Source organism: Bicyclus anynana, chromosome 1, assembly GCF_947172395.1.
Source record: "Bicyclus anynana chromosome 1, ilBicAnyn1.1, whole genome shotgun sequence".
Lineage (NCBI taxonomy): Eukaryota > Metazoa > Arthropoda > Insecta > Lepidoptera > Nymphalidae > Bicyclus > Bicyclus anynana.
In genome coordinates this window covers 18379849-18400076 of record NC_069083.1, presented here as the reverse complement: position 1 = coordinate 18400076, position 20228 = coordinate 18379849, and the positions used below count along the sequence as shown (strand labels likewise).

The 20228-nt window shown below is 36.8% G+C and overlaps 1 protein-coding gene across 2 annotated transcripts in view; it reads right to left on the bottom strand.

Annotated features, from left to right (window-relative positions):
* The window catches only part of LOC112048366 (kinesin-like protein Klp10A), a 76957-nt gene that overhangs the window by 29946 nt on the left and 26783 nt on the right, over positions 1-20228 (bottom strand). Inside the window, exons 2-4 of one of the 2 annotated variants that reach the window (XM_052883107.1) lie at positions 15047-15234; positions 10032-10139; positions 6427-6463 (exon numbers count right to left, since the gene is read on the bottom strand). In XM_052883107.1, the coding sequence (XP_052739067.1) occupies positions 6427-6463; positions 10032-10139; positions 15047-15234 (333 nt within the window). The remainder of the gene's footprint in view (positions 1-6426; positions 6464-10031; positions 10140-15046; positions 15235-20228) is intronic. The other variant, XM_052883114.1, reaches the window with a different exon arrangement.

Below are 20228 nucleotides of genomic sequence, written 5' to 3'. Positions count from 1 at the left end.
ATAACATATCTACAAACTATAAAAATGTGTATACTTATTTTTAGGACACAAGGTATATAGGGAAGGAATCTATAAATTGTATACTTGGGGGGAAGCTTACCAAGTACGATCAAAATTAAGATCTAATTGGTTCATTGCTTTGAACCAATTGTGATTGATCGGATGATCTGAAGGTACCACCTTATGGTTTGAAAGTAGCGTAACAAACATAGGCATAAAATTACTTTCACATATTTTAAATCTCATTTAATAGACATCAAAAAAGAGGACATTTATTCAGCTTTATTTTACTGCCAATAGATAATGGACACACTAATTGGGTCGCGATATGTTACAAACTATCCAATAGTAGGGTATCCATAAGTAAAGAACTAAAAACGATAACATCTAAATCGCCGCGGCACAAGTGGACTTCCTTGTTTGCACCATTTCCCGCTCGGTCGGCTCGCCGCGTCCCGTGGGGTCACGGCCGCTTGTTATAATGTATTATGTATTATGCATTCTTGACATTGTGTTGCCGCGAAGGCCACTCATGTGTGTTTGGAGGCATTACAATGCGAGGTTCGGCTTAAGATGCGATAGCAACATACAGGTCAGTTTACCTGCCGTGATTGTTTTCTATTACTTATCTAATATATAATATGTTATAAAGAGATAAGATTTGATTTTTGTCTGTCTGCTTGTTTGTTGCGAATAGGTTCCGAAACTACTGGACCGACATGCTTCAATAAATATTGCATCAATGGAAAGCTTCACCGTCAGCATGACGGTGAAATTGTAGTCAAGGGCTAACTTGTAAAGAATAAAATTATGTATTTTATATCGTATACCCAAAGGAATGGAAACTATGCGAGGGAAACCGCGGGGCTATCAGCTAGTCTATTTAAATAATCTACAGCCGAGTTGCTACGTTGTTATTAAATTTATCAGTGACAATTTTTCTAAGTGTAACACAGCAAAGATTAGTTGTTATGCTATTAAAACAGCAATTAAATGAGTTAAAATTTACAGAGATGCTTTTTCCTGCCACTAAGACATATTCTTGTGTTTTAGGCACAAAAGGCTTAACACCTAGCCTCGAGTAAATTGTCAGTTAAATTACACCACACATTCAAAGCTAAACCTTTCGGGACAATCCCAAAATAAAACTTTACATGGTGACCCCAGTTGCAGGTGACACTATTGCTGGATCATTGCCCCCTGGCCGCTCTATGTTTAATATATTAGTCACTTCCTCATACTAAGTTATATGACCCACTCAATGACATTGAGGATTCCTGATCATTTCACATTATATTCTAGCGCGTGTCCATAGTCCATACGTAACCTGATCGCCGTCACCTATCGTTTCGCCCACGCTCTAGCAGTACTTACTTACAACGACAAACGAAAAGTCGCTCTTTAACAGAGTATATCAATATCCTTAGTAAAGCGACTGGTTCCAAGTGGTTCAAGAGTATTTGAGTATTTGTATCATGGTAGTTGGTTGTGAACCACCTTCCGATTTATCAAATCAATTGGCGGATAAACAAATCTCTCAGAATCAGCAATGCAATGGCAGTCTCTGGCTCTAGCAGCCAGCATGCTTGTTTGGCAAAAGATGGTTTTCAAACTCTATAAGACAATGCAGTCATTGATATACTCGTATATGTTATTATACAGTACATTCTTATGTCAGCTACTGACGATCAAGTAATGTCACATGCCTGCACCGCTAATGGTTTGACAACCGATAAAACTGATCGTGTGTTGGGCGCGATGTGCATGACATCACGCCGATCGCGACCAAAACACGATCAGTTTCATCGGATGTTCTGCATGCACATCGCCTGTCTGATGTCCTGCCTTTAGCGCTGCAAGCACGTGGACTTATTGGATGGTGAGTGGCTAGCATTATATCCCTACGATCAGGTTTACTAAAATAGAGCAAATATTGGTAGGTAGTTAAAAATTTTATAATCGGACAGCATGAGTTTGCATTTGGAAGCTTTCTTGTATCTCTCTATTGACTTGGCCCCAATCATCGCGATAACGCGAATATTCGGATTTTCTCGATGTGTGTAACCACAAATTCGTGAACACCTCGGACACTTTAAACCAGACATTTCTCTGACTTCACGAATATTGCCAAGAACATTATCGCTGTGTGTGCCACCACTGCATATCCGTTGTATTGTTTTTTTAACCGACTTCCAAAAAGGAGGAGGTTCTACGTTCGGCTGTATGTATGTTTTTTTTTTTTTTTTATGTATGTCCAGCGATAATTCCGTCATTTGTGGACCGATTTTAAAAATTCTTTTTTTGTTTCAAAGGGTTTGATTCCAGGGTGGTCCCATTTTTTTCATGTCAGGATCTGATGATGGCATCCTGGAGAAATCGAGGGGAACTTTCGAAAATCGTAGGGACGGCTAGTGCGTTTGTTAGTGTTTCCATAATGTATATTAAACCACTACAATTTTATGAAGGTCTGGAGTTGGTCTGATGATGGAGCCGAAACACAGACGATGGAACTCGTCACCGATTTACAGCAGGTACCTTTTGTTTGGGCTTGATTTATTTGTATTGATGAGAACTTTCCACCTAGTTGGGTTGTGACTGTATTAAGGGTCTGATGATGAAGACGAAGGACAGTTAAGAGAACTCCTCAACGGTTCACAGTAGCTACCTTGTGTTTGGACTTGATAAATTTGTATTGATGAGAACTTTCCATCTAGATGGGTTGTGACTGTATTAGGGGTCTGGTGATGAAGACGAAGGATAGTTCAGGGAACTCCTGGACGGTTCACAGTAGCTACCTTGTGTTTTGACTTGATAATTTTGTATTGATGAGAACTTTCTATCTGGATAGGTTGTGACTGTATTAGGGGTCTGATGACGAAGATGAAGGAGAGTTAAGGGAACTCCTCGACGGTTCACAGTAGCTACCTAGTGTTTGGACTTGATAAATTTTATATTGATGAGAACTTTTCAACAATATGGATTGTGACTGCATAGGGGGTCTGGTGATAAATACGGAGGACGGTCACCTTTCACGTTTTTCTGAATATTCATATTACGTGTGGATAAAGGGGGAGTGAAATTTTGTATATGAGTTAAGGTAGTATTTTTAAAATTGGGATTGTAGGACTTAGCTACTTATCATACGAAAATAACGTTTCAACTAATTGCTTATTAATTTTTGTTCACACTCAGTAGGTGTGCTAACACTAAATATTAAAAAATGAAAATTTTAATAAAAAAAATTCAACCGACTTCCAACTCAAAAATTAACCTAAACTAAAAAGCAAAAAATAACATCTTACCTATGTGCTACCTTCTGATCAGTTTGAAGGCGGTGCCAATCCAGTGTCATGTTTTAATTAAAGCCGTTTCTGAAAGAACCACAGAAATTTTGTAATTTAAACGGTTTAAATTAAAACATCACTGGCTTGGCACCGCCTTCAAAGTGATCAGAAGGTAGCACATAGGTAAGATGTTATTTTTTGCTTTTTAGTTTAGGTTAATTTTTGAGTTGGAAGTCGGTTGAATTTTTTTTATTAAAATTTTTTTTCTCATAAAAACCTAGATAAATCTACTATATGTGTAGTTAGATAGTGAAGCACTGTTTATCGTCTATGTTCATTCACTAGCCACTAGCCAGGTCTCATACAATTGTTCACTCATATTTACTAAACAAACGAACCGCATGTGCGAATTCCGCGAATGTTGGACGCACGTCTATCTACTCCCGTCTCTATCAAACACTAAACGTTTAACAGAGATAGCGTGATTAATATCCATATGAAGGTTTCCATGAGCGATATCGCGTGAGGGAAATGTAAGCGAAGAACATCTCGACCTATATTTAAAACAGGGTTCATGTGCTTGACTGGGTGGTGTGCCGCAATATTAGACCGTGTTTTAAAGTTGACTTATTGGTTCAGTGGTTAGTCTATGAGCAGTGGCATGCTTCATAGATGCACGAAGCGTTGCCTACCCTCAGAACTCAGTTTACGCTTATGATGGACCATAGAATACATAGTTGGACAAGAAGATTACACATTTTACCATGCATACCCTAGTTGCAAAACCTTGTGAACGCCACTGTCTATCAGGTGTCGGATTATGATATACTTACCGGGTTAAAGTTTTGAAACGGACTATGAAATAATTTTGGATTTCTAGCTCTCGAAAAATTGTCAGTAGCTACAACCCGGAAATGGGAAGTGATGGAATTTTGCACCTCGTGCCTCAAAGACTTTAATTATCACCATTATCTCATAACATAACCCGTTATAACCCGTACAAGTGCTAGTAAACTTATAAAAAATTGTTATATATGTATAATAAAAGTTTGTTTTTTGCAATTTAGTTTTGAATTATCACCCGGTTATCATCATTAACATCTGATAAGTTTATGTCAAAGGGGCCGAACTCACATCCTATTGATTCTAATATAATTTGTATGTCTTTAATAGAAGACAGCGATTTCATCGGCGTGGAAAACCCTTTTCCCTTCGAAATTTAAACTGGAGACTTTTATACAATGTACTTATCCCTCCCCACACCCCTATCATTCATACAAAAATATTTTTTTAAAAGACTGGTAATTCCAGAGATTAACGCGTTCAAACAAACAAAGAAACTCTACCACTTTATACTATTAGTATAGGAATATATTTTAAAAATCTTTACGATTTTGTGTTTGTAACAAAAGATGTAACACAAAGACATACGAGTATGAATCACAGCCCACGTGTTCGGACGTGCAGATTTCAGACAAACGACAATAGAGATTCGGACGGAAGGCGCAAGTGACTGGATCTGGGTTATCCTTTCATTTCTCTGTCGTCGCCACCTACTTGTTACTTTCTCTAACGTATTACTCGACGAGCGATTTAGTTTTTTCTAACCGTATCTTGAATTCAATTGAATTTATTCGAAACGGATTTATGCTAAAAATACTCGAGTAATATAAAAGTTTCAGCATCATATCAGCCGATGGACGTCCACTGTCGACGGCTTAGGATTGTGATGTTTTCCAAACATCACAATCCTAAGCCGTCTGCATCCATCAAATCCCTGCGACTCGCTTGTTGAATACAGGCAAAAACAGATGAGAGTTTACAGGTAGAGAAAGCTTTGTAGCTTCACTCATTTGAATTAGATACTTCGAGTTACTCTTTCTACTTGTCCGCAATGGATGAGCTTGATGGGTCTCAGTTCCATATCCTATAAGATATCCTATATCTAATATGATATCCTAGATTCAATAAAGAGGGAGACCTGCCATTAAAATAGCTTGATAATTATGACACATTCTACTATCTATCACATCTATAATATCAATAATGATTATATAATCATTTCATGGATTTAAAAATAACCGTCATTACATTTAATATGAAGTTAAAGGTTTCAGTCAGATAACAGGAAGAGAGAAAGAGTAAGATAAATGAGTCATTCCATTTGCTACGAAACATTAACAAATGGACGTTAGATAAAATCACACGAATCACTGGCACTTTAAAATATTGCAATATTACTGTAGCAGTTGTCGTCATCAACCCATATTCGGCTCACTGCTGAGCTCGAGTCTCCTCTCAGAATGAGAGGGTTTAGGCCAATAGTCCACCACGCTGGCCCACTGCGGATTGGCAGACTTCACACACGCAGAGAATTGAGATAATTCCCTTGTATGCAGGTTTTCTCACGATGTTTTCCTTCACCGATTGAGACACGTGATATTTAATTTCTTAAAATGCACACAACTAAAAAGTTGGAGGTGCATGCCCCGGACCGGATTCGAACCCACACCCTCCGGAATCGGAAGCAGAGGTCATATCCACTGGGCTATCACAGCTCAGCACTGTAGCAGTAATGTTTATTAATAGTGTTGCAGCGTCACTCGTGAAATATCTTTCTAGCGACATTCTTAATATCTTACAACGACGCTCATTGTGGACAGTAGGGATATACGATGTTTTCAACTTGTTATTTTTGCGCATTATTAGAAAAAAAATCAAGAATTCGCAACAATATCATAATTCAACAAACGAAATTTTTGGGGCACTTACCCCTGACACTAATTTCAAACCGTTAACTTCTACGTGGAGGACTTTGAAAGAAAAAAATACACACACCATAAACTGTTGTCCAAATACAACGATGAATAAATTTTGTAGCGCAACTTAAATTAGATATTTGTGATAATTTAACTGTAGAAAAAACTAATTTTAGGAAAGAACAAGTAGGTAATGATGTTTTTATTATTGAGTTTAAAAGGCAAAAATGGACTAAAATAAATTTAATACCTATATTGCTAATTTCAGGCATGTCTTGGTGAAATTACGGATAAACCTTTTACTGGACTTCAGCATTCTCATAATCTCCAAAAAATAAATAACACAATCAATGAACATTAAAATTATAATCTTAGATACTCACCTTTTGTAGCAACCGGTATTGACTGCCGTGTCATATCCTAAAACAGAAACAAAACATCAGTAATTAATAAACCAAAAAGTTTATGTCTAGGGGACCAACACTAACATCTAAAAGCTATACCGAGAATTTAGGAAAAAAATATTTACAAAACAAAAACCAAGAATCATAGCCTGTCCCAAAAAGTATCTTAGAGATTATTTTGCAAATAATAATAATAGGCGATTGCAATTTATAATAACGATATTGGAAGATCATATCATTTCAGTAAATCTGTACATAAAACTTCACCCGCATAACTGAAAAGAAAAAATCCATTTTAGAAAGCGTTTAACTTGCATGCGGGTTTATATTTACGTTAAAGCTATTACAAAACGCTCATAAAACTAAAATCTATTTATGACAACGCTGCTAATTTCGTTTCCTAAACGTAAATTAGTATCTGAATATACTTGGCTACTAATTCCACAATGTTAATAAAGTGTAATCGTGTCACTAAACTCACTCTATTTCTACATATAAAATACTACCTACATACACAATACAGTTAAGTAATTAACTATAACAAATCGTCAGTACCTTATCGGTAATCAGAAGTGGGATGAATGTCTCCATAGATACCGTCATGGAAGCCTAATTTTAAATTGCGTATAACATTTCTATAACTTTTTTTTACAATGAAACAAGACAAGTCAGTAATTGGCAAGAATTGATAAAAAAATAAACAAGATTTTTTTTTCTTGTTTCCGAGTATCACAATTTGATATTTCACGAAGCAATTGTCATTAGTGTATTGATTGCAGCGATGTCGGATCTAGGGCAATGGGCGCGAGGTGCAGGCGATTTCCTTATTCACCAACATTCGCCATTTCCTTTACGTAATGGCTTCGTACTCCGAGGAATTCTGATGTTTCAGATTGAGTTTTACGATCCTTCTGACTTTATGGTGTAATTCTTAACAATTGGAAATAATAAGATTAACGATTAGGTGTTAGTTATTAACTAGCATAACAGAGAGACTTGATCCTGGTCAAAAGTAGACTTGTGACTTTGTTTTAATATTGTGGGATTATTGAATTTTATTATGCGATAAAATCAAAAAAAATATCCAACCTAAAAATATTTAAGAAAATGATTGCATCGTCAAGTACCGGAACCAATTTCAATAAGTATTAAAAAATGGAAACATAGAAAAATACCTTTTTAAATCTAATCGAAATTGAAAATACTAAGTTAATATGTATTCACAAATATCATACGCAATTACTTAAGTTTGAATGAACAAAGATAGATTCATTTGAAGATGAAATCATTTTTAAATACATATTGAAAATTGAATACAACAGTTTACAGTTTGGCAAAGAAACAAGAAATTCGTCCAACCATTTGTAACAATTTAATATCTAAAAAAAAAATACTGCAGTTGTATAAAATTTTGCGAAACATTTGCGTCGTTCCATCGCATGACTCGTTACGTTCCATGGCAAACCATGCAATCCTGCAAAAAACAAACCAATATCCCGTGGAAACCTAAACGTATTGTTCGGGTTCAGCAATAACTCAACTGTGATGCATTTTAAATTGCGGATCGAGTCATTACCGTGATTATCGACAACTGTCTTCCGTGGCTACTTATCGTTTTCATTTTCTTGCACGTTCCTGTTATTTACCCTATTGGCGAAGTAGAGTTACTTTTTACTTTCGGAAACAAATTCTGTTCAAAAATTATCCAAAAATAAAATGGAATATTAAAAAATCGACTATAACTCTATCTACAAGCTTTTTAGTATCGTATACTAAACAACAGAATTGACGATTCGGCTGAATGAAATCAATACAAATTAACAATTATTCTTTTTTCTTCTGAATTCCCAATAACATACTAAAAGATATCGAATACCGAACCTTACGCCTATTTTGGAAATCGATTAAAAAAAGTGGTATCGTCTCGAGGTCGAGATCACGAAAACAATCATCATAAGACAGGTACGAGTGTATTCCTTTTACTAAAGTTGAATAGCCAAAGATTGAGTGACGAGTGAGTCATAGTGGAACCTATTTATTTTCATCTCTACCAGACTACCGCTAACAAGTTTAACTTCACCGGTATTATGTTGCTACGGCACTGCAACTCGTTTGAACGAGGTTCATACTTCATTATCATAGCCACTTTATGCATTGTCTTGTCTGGGACGTTCGTTTTAAAACTCGCTTTCGTCTGCGTTGATCGCACTACGTACATAAATATCAGATTCCTCTGGACGTATTTAAATTAAACCAAGGCTAACAATAAGGAGCTTTATAATTTATAATTCCAGTGGGTTTTGCGTGATGCCATGACCGACAGAAATTAACAAATTTCTATTACAACTGTAAGGTAGATTAAGTTATAAACCAACCATAACAATAACTTCCTAATTGATAAGGTACAAAATAAAACAATAATATTTAAAAAAGTCTTCTAATTTGGGTCAACGTTATCCAGAGAGACTGTACATTTATTTAATTCTTTGTGTATCGCCATTTTTTATTTAGTACATTACATATTTTGCTGCATTGGAGAAGGTCGCTTTTCATATAGAGTCGATTAGTGCGTGGGATGATGAATCATCACATCACAAATACTTCGGTGATATCACTGTTGACACAAATTCCAGTCGCACTAAAGCTTTAAGAAGCTCTATTATAGATTAGCTAATAACTCTCTTATTATTATCATCGTCTACTATTCGGCATTGATTTTCAACATATTCTATTATTTTTATGTGTTTTATAGAGACGTAAAACCAGATCATCCAACTTTAAAAACGTACGCAATCATTTTTACATTTGTCAGTTGTTTTGTGTTAAGTAATACTAAAATGTTACCTTGTCCCAATTTGAATTCCCACAGATTAGATAATTTAATTTTTAAGTCCGATGACGAGTACATTACTATGAAAATACGTAGAGTTTGTGTTATTTTCTTTGGCATCGTCACTAAACGCAATCTGCAAAGTGTTACACCAAAAACTGGTACTACAATTTTCTGTTAGAAATAAGTGAAATCTAACAAGTGTGTTTTTTAGGTGATATAGTAAAAAGACTATAATACAAAACGCAACAAGCTGATTGGTCGCGGTTTGGTCACACAGCTACAAATTGAACATAAAAAATCTAATAAAGTCTACACAAAGACTTTGATTCACGCATTAGCGTAACGAAAACACGACCAAACAGATACACCATAAAAAAGCCGTTCGTGTGCAAATCATAGATCGTGAGCAACGTAATTGAAAAAGTGTTGAGGAGAGAAAAAAACAAATCGCCGTATTTCCAAAAATTTAAAACGTATTATAATTATAAACCTTCAAATTCATAACATACGTTAGTACTGAAGTCTCTATTGATGAAATATACAATGTGTCATTTTAGAAAAGGTATTCAACATTTTATTTATTAGATTTATGTATTAGATTTATGAATAATTGTATTGTACTAGAAAGGTTTATAATACGCTTTACCTTTTTGTAAAAAAGGCGGGTAAAAAATAAAAAGTCGAGCGCGTGGCGAGGCCTCCGCTCCATGCGGTGTCCAAAGTGCGAATGATCATTGTGCTTGAACAATACCGATCTCGAGTTGCGCACGGGCATAGTGTGTCCCGAGTCGCCGGCTGTCTCGCACTCGCCGCCATCACGCAGGAACCCGCCGTCGTCCGAAGAGGAGCCCGAAGGTTCCTTCGCAGCCACCACAAACAATCACGTGCCATTCAACAAACACTAAAGGTAGACCTTGAAGACCAAGGATACATTCCGGTGCACAATGTTCTATATTGAAAGTATGCACAGCATGCATCCATTAATTACCTCAAAGTCTACCTGTACCGTAAGATCACAATAGAAACATACCGTAAGATCACAATAGAAACATGTTGAAGACAAAGATAAATAAAAGAGGGGAGTTACACGTTTATAACACGGACAGTTTAGCGCAGAATTGGAACATTTTGTTAAGTTCAGTTAAGCTTCAGTCGTAATGAATATATTTAGAATTACCATAGATTGGATACGTTCTATAAATAGACGGCTGTCATGCGCACGATATGCGGTTTTTAAATGGCAATCAAATGCCGGAAAAACCGTATGTTAATCCAAACTCTTGTCAATTAGCGATCAGTTTCATGCTTTTGAAGCTCATGCTATATGGACTGACGCTAAAGTTTCCGTGTGACCTCTTTAAACATGAAGAAATAACTAGTAGATGCAGAAACAATAAAGTGGGATGCAAACATCAAATACTCAAGGTTCTAGGGTGATCTTACACTTACTGGACATTCCTTTGTATCACAACTGTCCGATCCCATTAAGTCTGTTGGAAACCTAATTCTCTATTGCTCTAGTTCGAGTGAAAAGTGAAACTAACACGGGCATGGGTGGAAAATCGATGCGAGCCGGTGTCCGCGGCATGCGTCGGCGTAGCCATACAAGTTGGAAGGTCATCCGTAATCGATACATCAATCATGGTCGCGACGAACGCAGTCTAGTTAACACGTATCCCAATTATTTATCTGTCGACTGCTGCCAACTAGAAGCTAACGCTCAGGTTCTAAACAAATCCGTAATTAAATTAAATAATCAGGAAGTAAAAATAACGGCTTCTTTCTTACAACTTTAAATAGCAAGCAACATTGGCAACATGTTCTTGCTTCAACAATTATTATAAGACGCGATAAACAGTGGTATTCAAGAAACAGGAAGCCCAATCGAATTAGTCAACGAGTTTTTCAGTATTTCTTTATTTAATAAATAATTTGCATGGAACAGTTTACATTAGTAACAACTCCTTTAACTAAATTGTTTGATTTCAAAGTATCATTTGCGAAGATACCACTTGCAACTCAATTGTGCGCATTGGTAAATCGTGCATTATCTTAAACTAAATATGATGATCAAGCTATGGTCACTACGTGCGAATTGCAAATGATCACCTGCCAGCTGATGATGTATGGAAACATGTCTACATAATATGTCGAATAGTGTTGTGACAGTAAAATTGGTTGATCCCACTCTTGCACTGTGATTCACTAAATTCATCACCTTTGAACTAAGTCTTTTCTGTGGATGGTTTCGTTATCATGTTGGACACATGGGAGATATTAGGTAGATCGGTAAAGCACGCCCGCGTCATGAGCTGATACTAGGTTAGGACATTCGCCTATCGCGGATTTGTTTTCTCAACTGTGGTGTCTATTAGCAACGTGGTTCACGACCCAAACAATGAGAGTTATCGCCGCTTGGTACCGCACTCAATTATCCGCTAATCGATATGGGGTTCCGCTTTCTATTCAATTTGTTTGCGAAAACGTAGCACTGCGGATAATAATGAGTAAACTTGTGGCAATGGCCTAAAAAAGTACGCAACTAAACCTTTTTTTTTATAAAAATATAATCATACTAAGTAATTTCACCACTTAATTGTGACGGAGTCTAGGGCAGTAGGTAAACACGATTAGAAGCTTTTGTTCAAAAGTTTGGTGGCACCTAACAATACGAAAAGGCCAATTGTCAAAAATATTGTATTAATATAAAACTAATCGCATTTTATCATGAAAATATGAATGCAATCAAAACGCATTACCTGTGTAAAAGCTCAGAATAACATAGATGAAATGACAAATGACCTTTATGATGTAATAAGCGTTATAGTGTACATTAAACTATGTGTGTTTGTATTTTGTACACACGTTTGTTATACTTGACAAATAAAGCAAATGTCCACTGTGTCAATAGATGGAGTTGACAATCATTTCCGCAAGTGAATTGGCAAATTGTCTCACCAACGGCCGGCGAGAGTGATGTGTCCATTGACCTCTACTGAAATAGATCTGTCTGTCGCTACACTACTCCCAAATGTGTCACCAGAATAGCAGGAAACATATTTAGAAAACGCGCCGCGGTGCTAAGTATTTTAAATCAAATACGTAGTAGTTTCTACAATCAGGATCAAGCAGATCAAGAATTACAAGCAGTCGGAATTTGGGTGTCAAATTTAACTAACCTAAATAAACTAATGTTTCTTTCCAACAGATCTACTTCACATATTCTTATTAAAATGTAAATATCAAGTTAGGAAACCTAGTCAATTAATGAAAGTTTTACCAATAACCAGGTTTTCTGTTCACAAATGACCATTATCGAGAAACACAGATGATTTATCTCGATTTCATAGATTATGATAGTATCGAAAATGATAAGCTAGCTAAAAATAAATCACGAACATAAAAACGCTTTCTATAAAGACATAATGATTATAATAAAGATACCAATATAGTTGATCATGTATTTGAAGTTAAAACCGATTTCTATAAATACCATTCAACGTTTAGAATCGTAACAACTGTGAAGGCTACGGAACAACATAACACAAATATCATACAAATGTAAATTACGTGACCTAAAATCAAGCCTACAATATTCAATATAGTTACGCCTGACTCATGATATTATTTATTTTGAAACAGATGATTCGGTGTAGCATTAAATTCCTGTTAATTATTATTACAAATACAACACTAAGTCCGTTATTTCATATACTCATAAATATGATTTACTCGTATAAGAGTATGTATTTTTTTAGAGTTTTAACTTCTCTTTTATAGCGTTAACTGTAAATATTTTACTTGCATTATCCTTTATTATTTTGCATTTTGTGTCTTTGTTATAACGAATTTCGAGTACCTCACAAACTTGCATGCGTCACAGAATTGCAATTATTCTGTACAATTTGCAAATTATTACAAATGAGGCATTGCATTGTCAGCTCTTGGAAACTTAATTTGTAACCGTGTTCCATTTCTGCACTAATCTAGTTCGCTGAATTTAATTGTGTTTATATACAGTATATAATTTATGCAAAAATATAATCGCAATTCAAACATAACTTAAATAAATTTTCTGTACTTTTTATTAAACACAATATATGTACAAGAATTTTATATTATAACCTATTTTTGAGCAAGTAAGATTTAAACTACCTCGCGTATTATAATATTGTGATATTATAATTTATATTGCAATTACAACTACTATTATGAATAAAGTGCATTGCCTGTGGAAACTTATCATTGACACGGAACAATGGGATCTATATTTGATCAGTGTCTTACAGCTGTTATCAATAACCTATTTGTAATATAAAGGTCGGTTGTTTAACATAATTGTTAACTTTAAAACACATGGTTTTAACAAATTAACAAAAGGAGAAACCCAGTCTCCATACAAACTTGGGCCCAAATTATACATAAGACATAGAACTGAAAATTGGTCATAAATTTGGACAATAAGGAGAACTCATGAGGTAAATTTTCAAAGAAATGTATATTTATGTAATCAGTTAAATTACTTGTTGTAGGTGGGCAATAATTCGTATCCCTTGGACACAAAATTCATTGCATTATCAATGTCAAACTGACAGGCAGACAACAAACAGACAGTTTTAATAGGGATTTGACACTAACTTGACTCATTTAGTAAAAAGATTCGCTTAAAAATAAGCTTATTTACCCTGTTGGCGAATATTATTTCGGATAAGATTCTAAAGGAGTAATCAAGTAAAATTTGTACATTGCTGTATCGTTCCGAAAAGTGGGCCCATTTTCGGACAGCTCCTTTAAATAACATTAGTTACACATATTACAGTTGAAACAAAGTTACAGAAAGACGTGTTATTGAAAGCGGATACCTATACAAGATAACGCGTCATCTTACGTAAGGATTTTGTTGGCGTGCATTCGACTTATTCAGTAGGCTTCCGTTTCAAAACAGCTACGAGACTAAACGTTGTCGTGTTTATAATCACTATGTGCACATAAATGAATCATTTTTTTCTCCGGAAACATGGTTGGAAAAAAAATTAAATGAAGTCTCGGCTAAAGTAGCAATTATCGGCTTCATTCAGTTGTCGGCTATCTTTCGAATGTAGGTCTCATTCTTTGGCACGCTCTACAGCCTAAACTGTTTGACGGATTTCAACATGTGAGGTGTCATTGGATTGGTCTCAGCGGGAGTGACACAAGGAATATGTTTTCCGGGTTTTCAATTATTTTGAAAGTAGGCAGTTTTAATTAATTTCATAATAAAGACCCTCTACCTCTACGGTAATGGTGGCGGATTTAACCCATGACGATTTAAGTTCGATCGCCGCCCGTTAGTCGTACCCACTAATACAGTCTTTACTTTTTACGACTAATTGAATCATGATCATGATTTAGATGATTTAGATAGTCATGAGTTAATATTCTGTATAAAATAAGTCCCGAATTTCTTTTATCTATGGCTTCACCTTGCGGGTGCCGGATCAACTGTTCCGCAGAGAAAATCTTCGACCAGACACCGAGACTTGTGACGCGGGTATAAGTATAGGTCTATACCAAACACTAGGTTTTTAGTACATAGCACAAGGGGTTGGACTCAATTCCAAGAGGTCATGGATTCGATCTCCGCCCTTTGAACCAGTGTCGTATCCCTTTTTTACAAGTTAGCCCTTGATTGCAATCTCACCACAGTCTTTAAGATTTATTGAGCAAAGTTCGTCATGCATTTTTAAACATAAATATTCGGTTTATAATAGGTAAGTGAATACGTACTCTGGCCAGTCTGTTGGGCATCGGCTGCAGGTGCGGCGTGGGCTGGCGGGTGCCGAGCTCCGGGTTGAGCGCGAGGATGGCGTCGATCTCCACCTCCTTGCCCTTGGTCTCCCCGCGCTCGTACCACTCCACCGTCACCGAGCGAGACTCATGGTTCACGCCCGACACTATGGCGGAGTGGATCCGGCCTGCGGACAAACGAACGGGAACATTAAGACTTATTGTTGTATGATACGCATCTGTGATTCTTCAAATTTCAAAAAGTGATGTTTTATTTTGGCAGAGTTGTATCCCAGGACAGGAGAAAGAAAAAGAGGTCGCCCCTGCCAAAGATGGGAGGATTAGCTTTAGACAGATAGCAGGAGGCACATGGAGAAGAAAGGCAAGAGACAGAGTACTATGGGAGTGTCTGGAGGAGAAAGCTGAAGAAAAATCAGTAAAAAAAAAATCAGCAAAAAAAAGGCTTGTATTTATTAAGTGATGTTAGAAATTTCTTGTCTTTTTATGTCACCAGCAGACGCCCCAGAGTTTTACAAGAGGTCCATCACTGAGAGCTGTACCTCTACTACTACTACGAGTAAGTAGTTCTACTTCGTAAAATTAACTATAATCTCAATAGTAGGTATGACTCGGTTGTATGCTGAGGTGGCACAACGCTGCTTTTCTATAAGAAACTTTTATTTTTTGTACTTCTACGCATTCCGTCAGACCAAACAGCGCAGACTACGGCCGGGTATGCGGAAACTAGCTGAGGATCAGAATACCCATTAAAACTGTAAAAAGCCAGGAGAAAGAATCGTGAGAAACCTTTCATATTTATCATCATATTCTAATCTTACTTCTCATTTTTTTTAAGAAACCGATTATTTGAAGTACACACACACACACGTACACAGACAACAAATATCTAGACACAGATATGTTTACTATGAAAATAAACATGCACAACCTGTTAAATATAGACTCTAACAAGGGGTCCGGGACTCGAAGGGCTTTAGACTAGACGCATTAACTTTAAGTGCAGGGATGTGAAAGGTTATGGCGGCAATTTACGGCCACAATGGAGTCTGCACGTTCATACTGCGTCGAGATTTAACCCCTAGCTACTACACAGTTGCAAAGCTCAGAAAGGGTCAAAGTGCATCAGCTCAAGAGGGCCCCACAGCTATAGGAATAATACTTGAAATGCTTCGCTTCTTCGCACATTTTCAAAAATATTACTGGAGTAAATGATAGTTTTACTTGAATGCATACATACGAGAGGTATATTTCAACTGAACTATTGTTGTATTTATTATTGCCAGCATTTCTACATAAAATAAAGGCGTACCGTCATTCGCACGTCAGTAGTTTTTGAATATTCACAAAAATATGATCGAATAGTCTTCTTGTATAGTCTTTTGAACTTTTATGTCTTGTGAAAATAATTTTATTTCACCTATAGTGTTTTTCAGATAACATGGGTACGGTGACAGTTGCCTTATGACGTTCATAATACGTATTATTATCGTGAATCGCGATAAACTTTCCAGAGTGAAACGATCTGTCACCCGCACAATGCTACGAGGAACGAACTGTAGAATGCTTTTCTGAAGTAGAAAAGCGCCACATGTAAGTATTCCGTAGCATCCGCTTCATGATGCGAAATGCACTACATACCCCGAGAACTCTGAACGAGTAGTTCGTTCGAGGAGAGACGAGGAGTCTCTGAAAGGAATTTACCATTTTGTACGTATACCTGAGAGAGTGCTTACCAGAGTAAAATCTTAGTGTAAACCACAGTACGTATGCGCCATAAAGGTCGCCAAAAAGTTGTCGTTAAAACAAAATCAATAACCCTCAAGCAAACACTAGCTACTCGTATCTGATGCATTGGTTTGGTCGGCAACACATCGCACAAAGTGACCCACATATGAGATGCACTAGATTAATTGCCCGCTCGCATACTCGCAAGGTGCGATGCAAAGCGTTGCATAATAGAGAAGTAAATTATCTAACCGCTTTACGAATAGATAACTTACTGTTTACCACCTGCTCTTACGGTGGATAAATCGACAAAATTAGCTTTAATGAAGTCGATTTTTAAATAAACTAATTTTAACAACCAACATTGTGAAATTAAAAAGAAACTTTTAGGCCTTGGATCTTTAATTTTACTCATGGCTATATATATTCATAGAAGCCGTGATAGCCCAGTGGATATGACCTCTGTCTCCGATTCCGGAGGTTGTGGGTTCGAATCCGATCCGGGACATGCACCTCCAACTTTTCAGTTGTGTGCATTACAAGAAATTAAATATCACGTGTTTCAAACGGTGAAGGAAAACATTTTGCTTAAAACCAGTAGTTAAGTTAAGTAAAATTCGTCTTTGCTCACTCCATGAGAAGTACATTTTGAATTTAGAACCCTGTGGATTTGTATTAGGTACCTGCATATCAGAGAATTTTCTTAATTATCTACGTGTGTGAAGTCTGCCAATTAGCCTAACCCCTGTCATCCTGAGAGGAGACTCGAGCTCAGCAGTGAGCCGAATATGGGTTGATAATAATGATACTATTCGTATTTTGTGAACTTTGTGAGTGTATGTCTGTATATTCCTCTCTCTTACAATAGGGCTGGCCTGGAGTGGAGAAATTGAAATTTTTATGCGACTACTATAATGAAACGTGGAACCCCATCACACTAATATTATAAAAGCGAAAGTTTGTAAGTGTATATGTTTGTTCTTCTTTTGCGCTGCGGCTTCTAAAGCGATTTAGCTAAAATTCACAATGGAAATAGATTTTACTCTGGATTAACACATAGGCGACTTTTCATTCCGGAAAAATACATGGTTCCCGTGGAATTTGTGAAAAATTGAATTCCACGCGGACGAAGTCACGTGTTACATAAATATTCTCGAATATTTATCGTTGATATATATTAGGCATACAAGCCTTGTTATAGCCAAAGGGAATTTGTAGCTGACACACCAATGTGGGTGTGGCGGGCTGATTTGAATATATCCTCCATTTTTCAAGAAGAAAAAAGAAAGCTAGTTATCCATCAGATAAACGCCACTCGTAACGGGTAACATTGTAAACACGAAACGCGAATGTAATTACGAGTGCAAGCGGGCCAAGGTCAGCGACCTCCGACAACCTGCCGTAACCGTACTAGAGGCGCGGCACCCGAGGGCCTGCTCAGTGCTCAACACACACACACACACACACCACAGGATCTATTACGGGACGTAAACAAACACCTTCCAAATTACATAGTACAGAAAAGATAAACTTTCAATTTAATACTGAACAGCGCAGCGTCTTTTTTTATTCTAGACCAATCGACGCCCCGCTCTTTCACCTGCTCAAGCTATAGCTCAAGCGTAAGAGCAGTTGGTGGAATCATCACCGAGGGGTGGCGGTTCGATCCCCGTTGGTCTATTGTCGTACCAATTCCTAACACAGTCTTTCCCGACTAGCTGGGAGGGAATGGGAATATTGGTCATATTTAAAAGATATGACAAATATTCTTTGAAAAAAATACTGAGATATAAAATGGCCTATGACACTATCGGATAACTTTGCTGTCTAGTGATGAAGAATTATCAAAATTGGTCCAGTAGATCCATTCAGAGATTACCCCATACAATAATATATAGGTATAAGATTTGACACGGTTGCCACGTTGGTCCAGTGGTTAGCTCATGTTGGATTACGTGGTCCTGGGTTCAAATCCGGTCAGACTGCTAAGCTTTTCTTTCTAAAGAAAATCTAAAGCTTGATTCAGATCTGCTAGATTATACAACCTATTACAATAGGCTACCTCACAGGTTTGACGTTTATTTAATGTATTAGCAAAATAAAAGGGTTTCAAGTCCTCTATGAGCCTTGATACCATAGACAATGAGGTTCGATTACAATGCATCCTCAGAAACTCTTTCAAAGGCGCCATTAGGCTAATAAAAATTGTCTCATCATCGCCGCGGCAATTTGCCAAAGTCAAAGCTGTGAGTTAGTTATCGAACACACATCCGTCGCCATGGCAACCGAGCACTGAGCACTGTGACCCGTAGCGAATGGCGAAAGTGGAACGGAACGCTAAAATAAAAAATCAATACGACATTAAATATTACTCTTTATTTGCGATTCGATAAGAGGACCCTTGATGTAACATATTAAGAACTGTAAGTAAGTATATTGTAGAAATTATATAGTGCAGTTTTCAGTGAGAACTATAAATTCATTAAGGTATTTTCTTTTAACTAAACTAACTAACTAACTAAATTATGTGTAAAAACAAGTAGACGGAATTGGATGAAATTTTGGTACATAGATAGATTAAAGTCTAAAATAGTATATTGGCAGACCTACTTTTTACTTCTAAACAAGAATGGTCTTAAGGTCTTAAAGACTTCTTATCCAAGTACGGAAGAAATCCTAAATTTATCTAGGCAACCTATTTGCAATGTGTTAAAATATACTTTTAGACGGTATTACGGCATATACTCGTAATTGATAGAAAAAAATCTACATTAACGTAAACAAAACTGCAAACAAAACCTAGTTTATTATATTTTAAAAGCAACCACAGAATTATTATCAATTTCAGTGTCGGTCGATCACGACTACGGTAGAAAGTGCAACGGTTAGTGTAATGTTACTCCATAGAAAATTATACGCAGCGCGCCGCCGCGCTTACGCCGGCCACACACGGTCACGTATGTTGTCTGCAGCGCTATCGTAATATAATTATTAATGTTGTTTAGATATTTTTATGGTTCCGTATCCAAAAGGTAAAAAGGGAACCCGTCACCAGGTTGAGTTTCATGAACCTTGAGAGACAGTTGAAATTTCACAAAATATACGCTATGATGAAACATACTAAAAAACAGAATAAAATAAATATTCAAGGCTCATAAATAACAAATGTGTTTTTTTGACGTTTTTATAGATACAAAACCCTTAGTGCGCGAGTCTGATTCGCATTTGCCGGTTATATTGTCACTGCACCCTTCGCATGCTGGAGACAGCGCTGTATATTTGACCGTCTGTGGCCGGCGTTAGATTACTTTGTTGCCGTGTCATACTACATAGAGCCCCCGCAAACACCGCCACAATGTAATCTAATGCCTGGGACTCGAAATTACTATAGTCATTGCCCTGCAGTTTCACCAACATAGCTCCCGTTTCCGTGGGA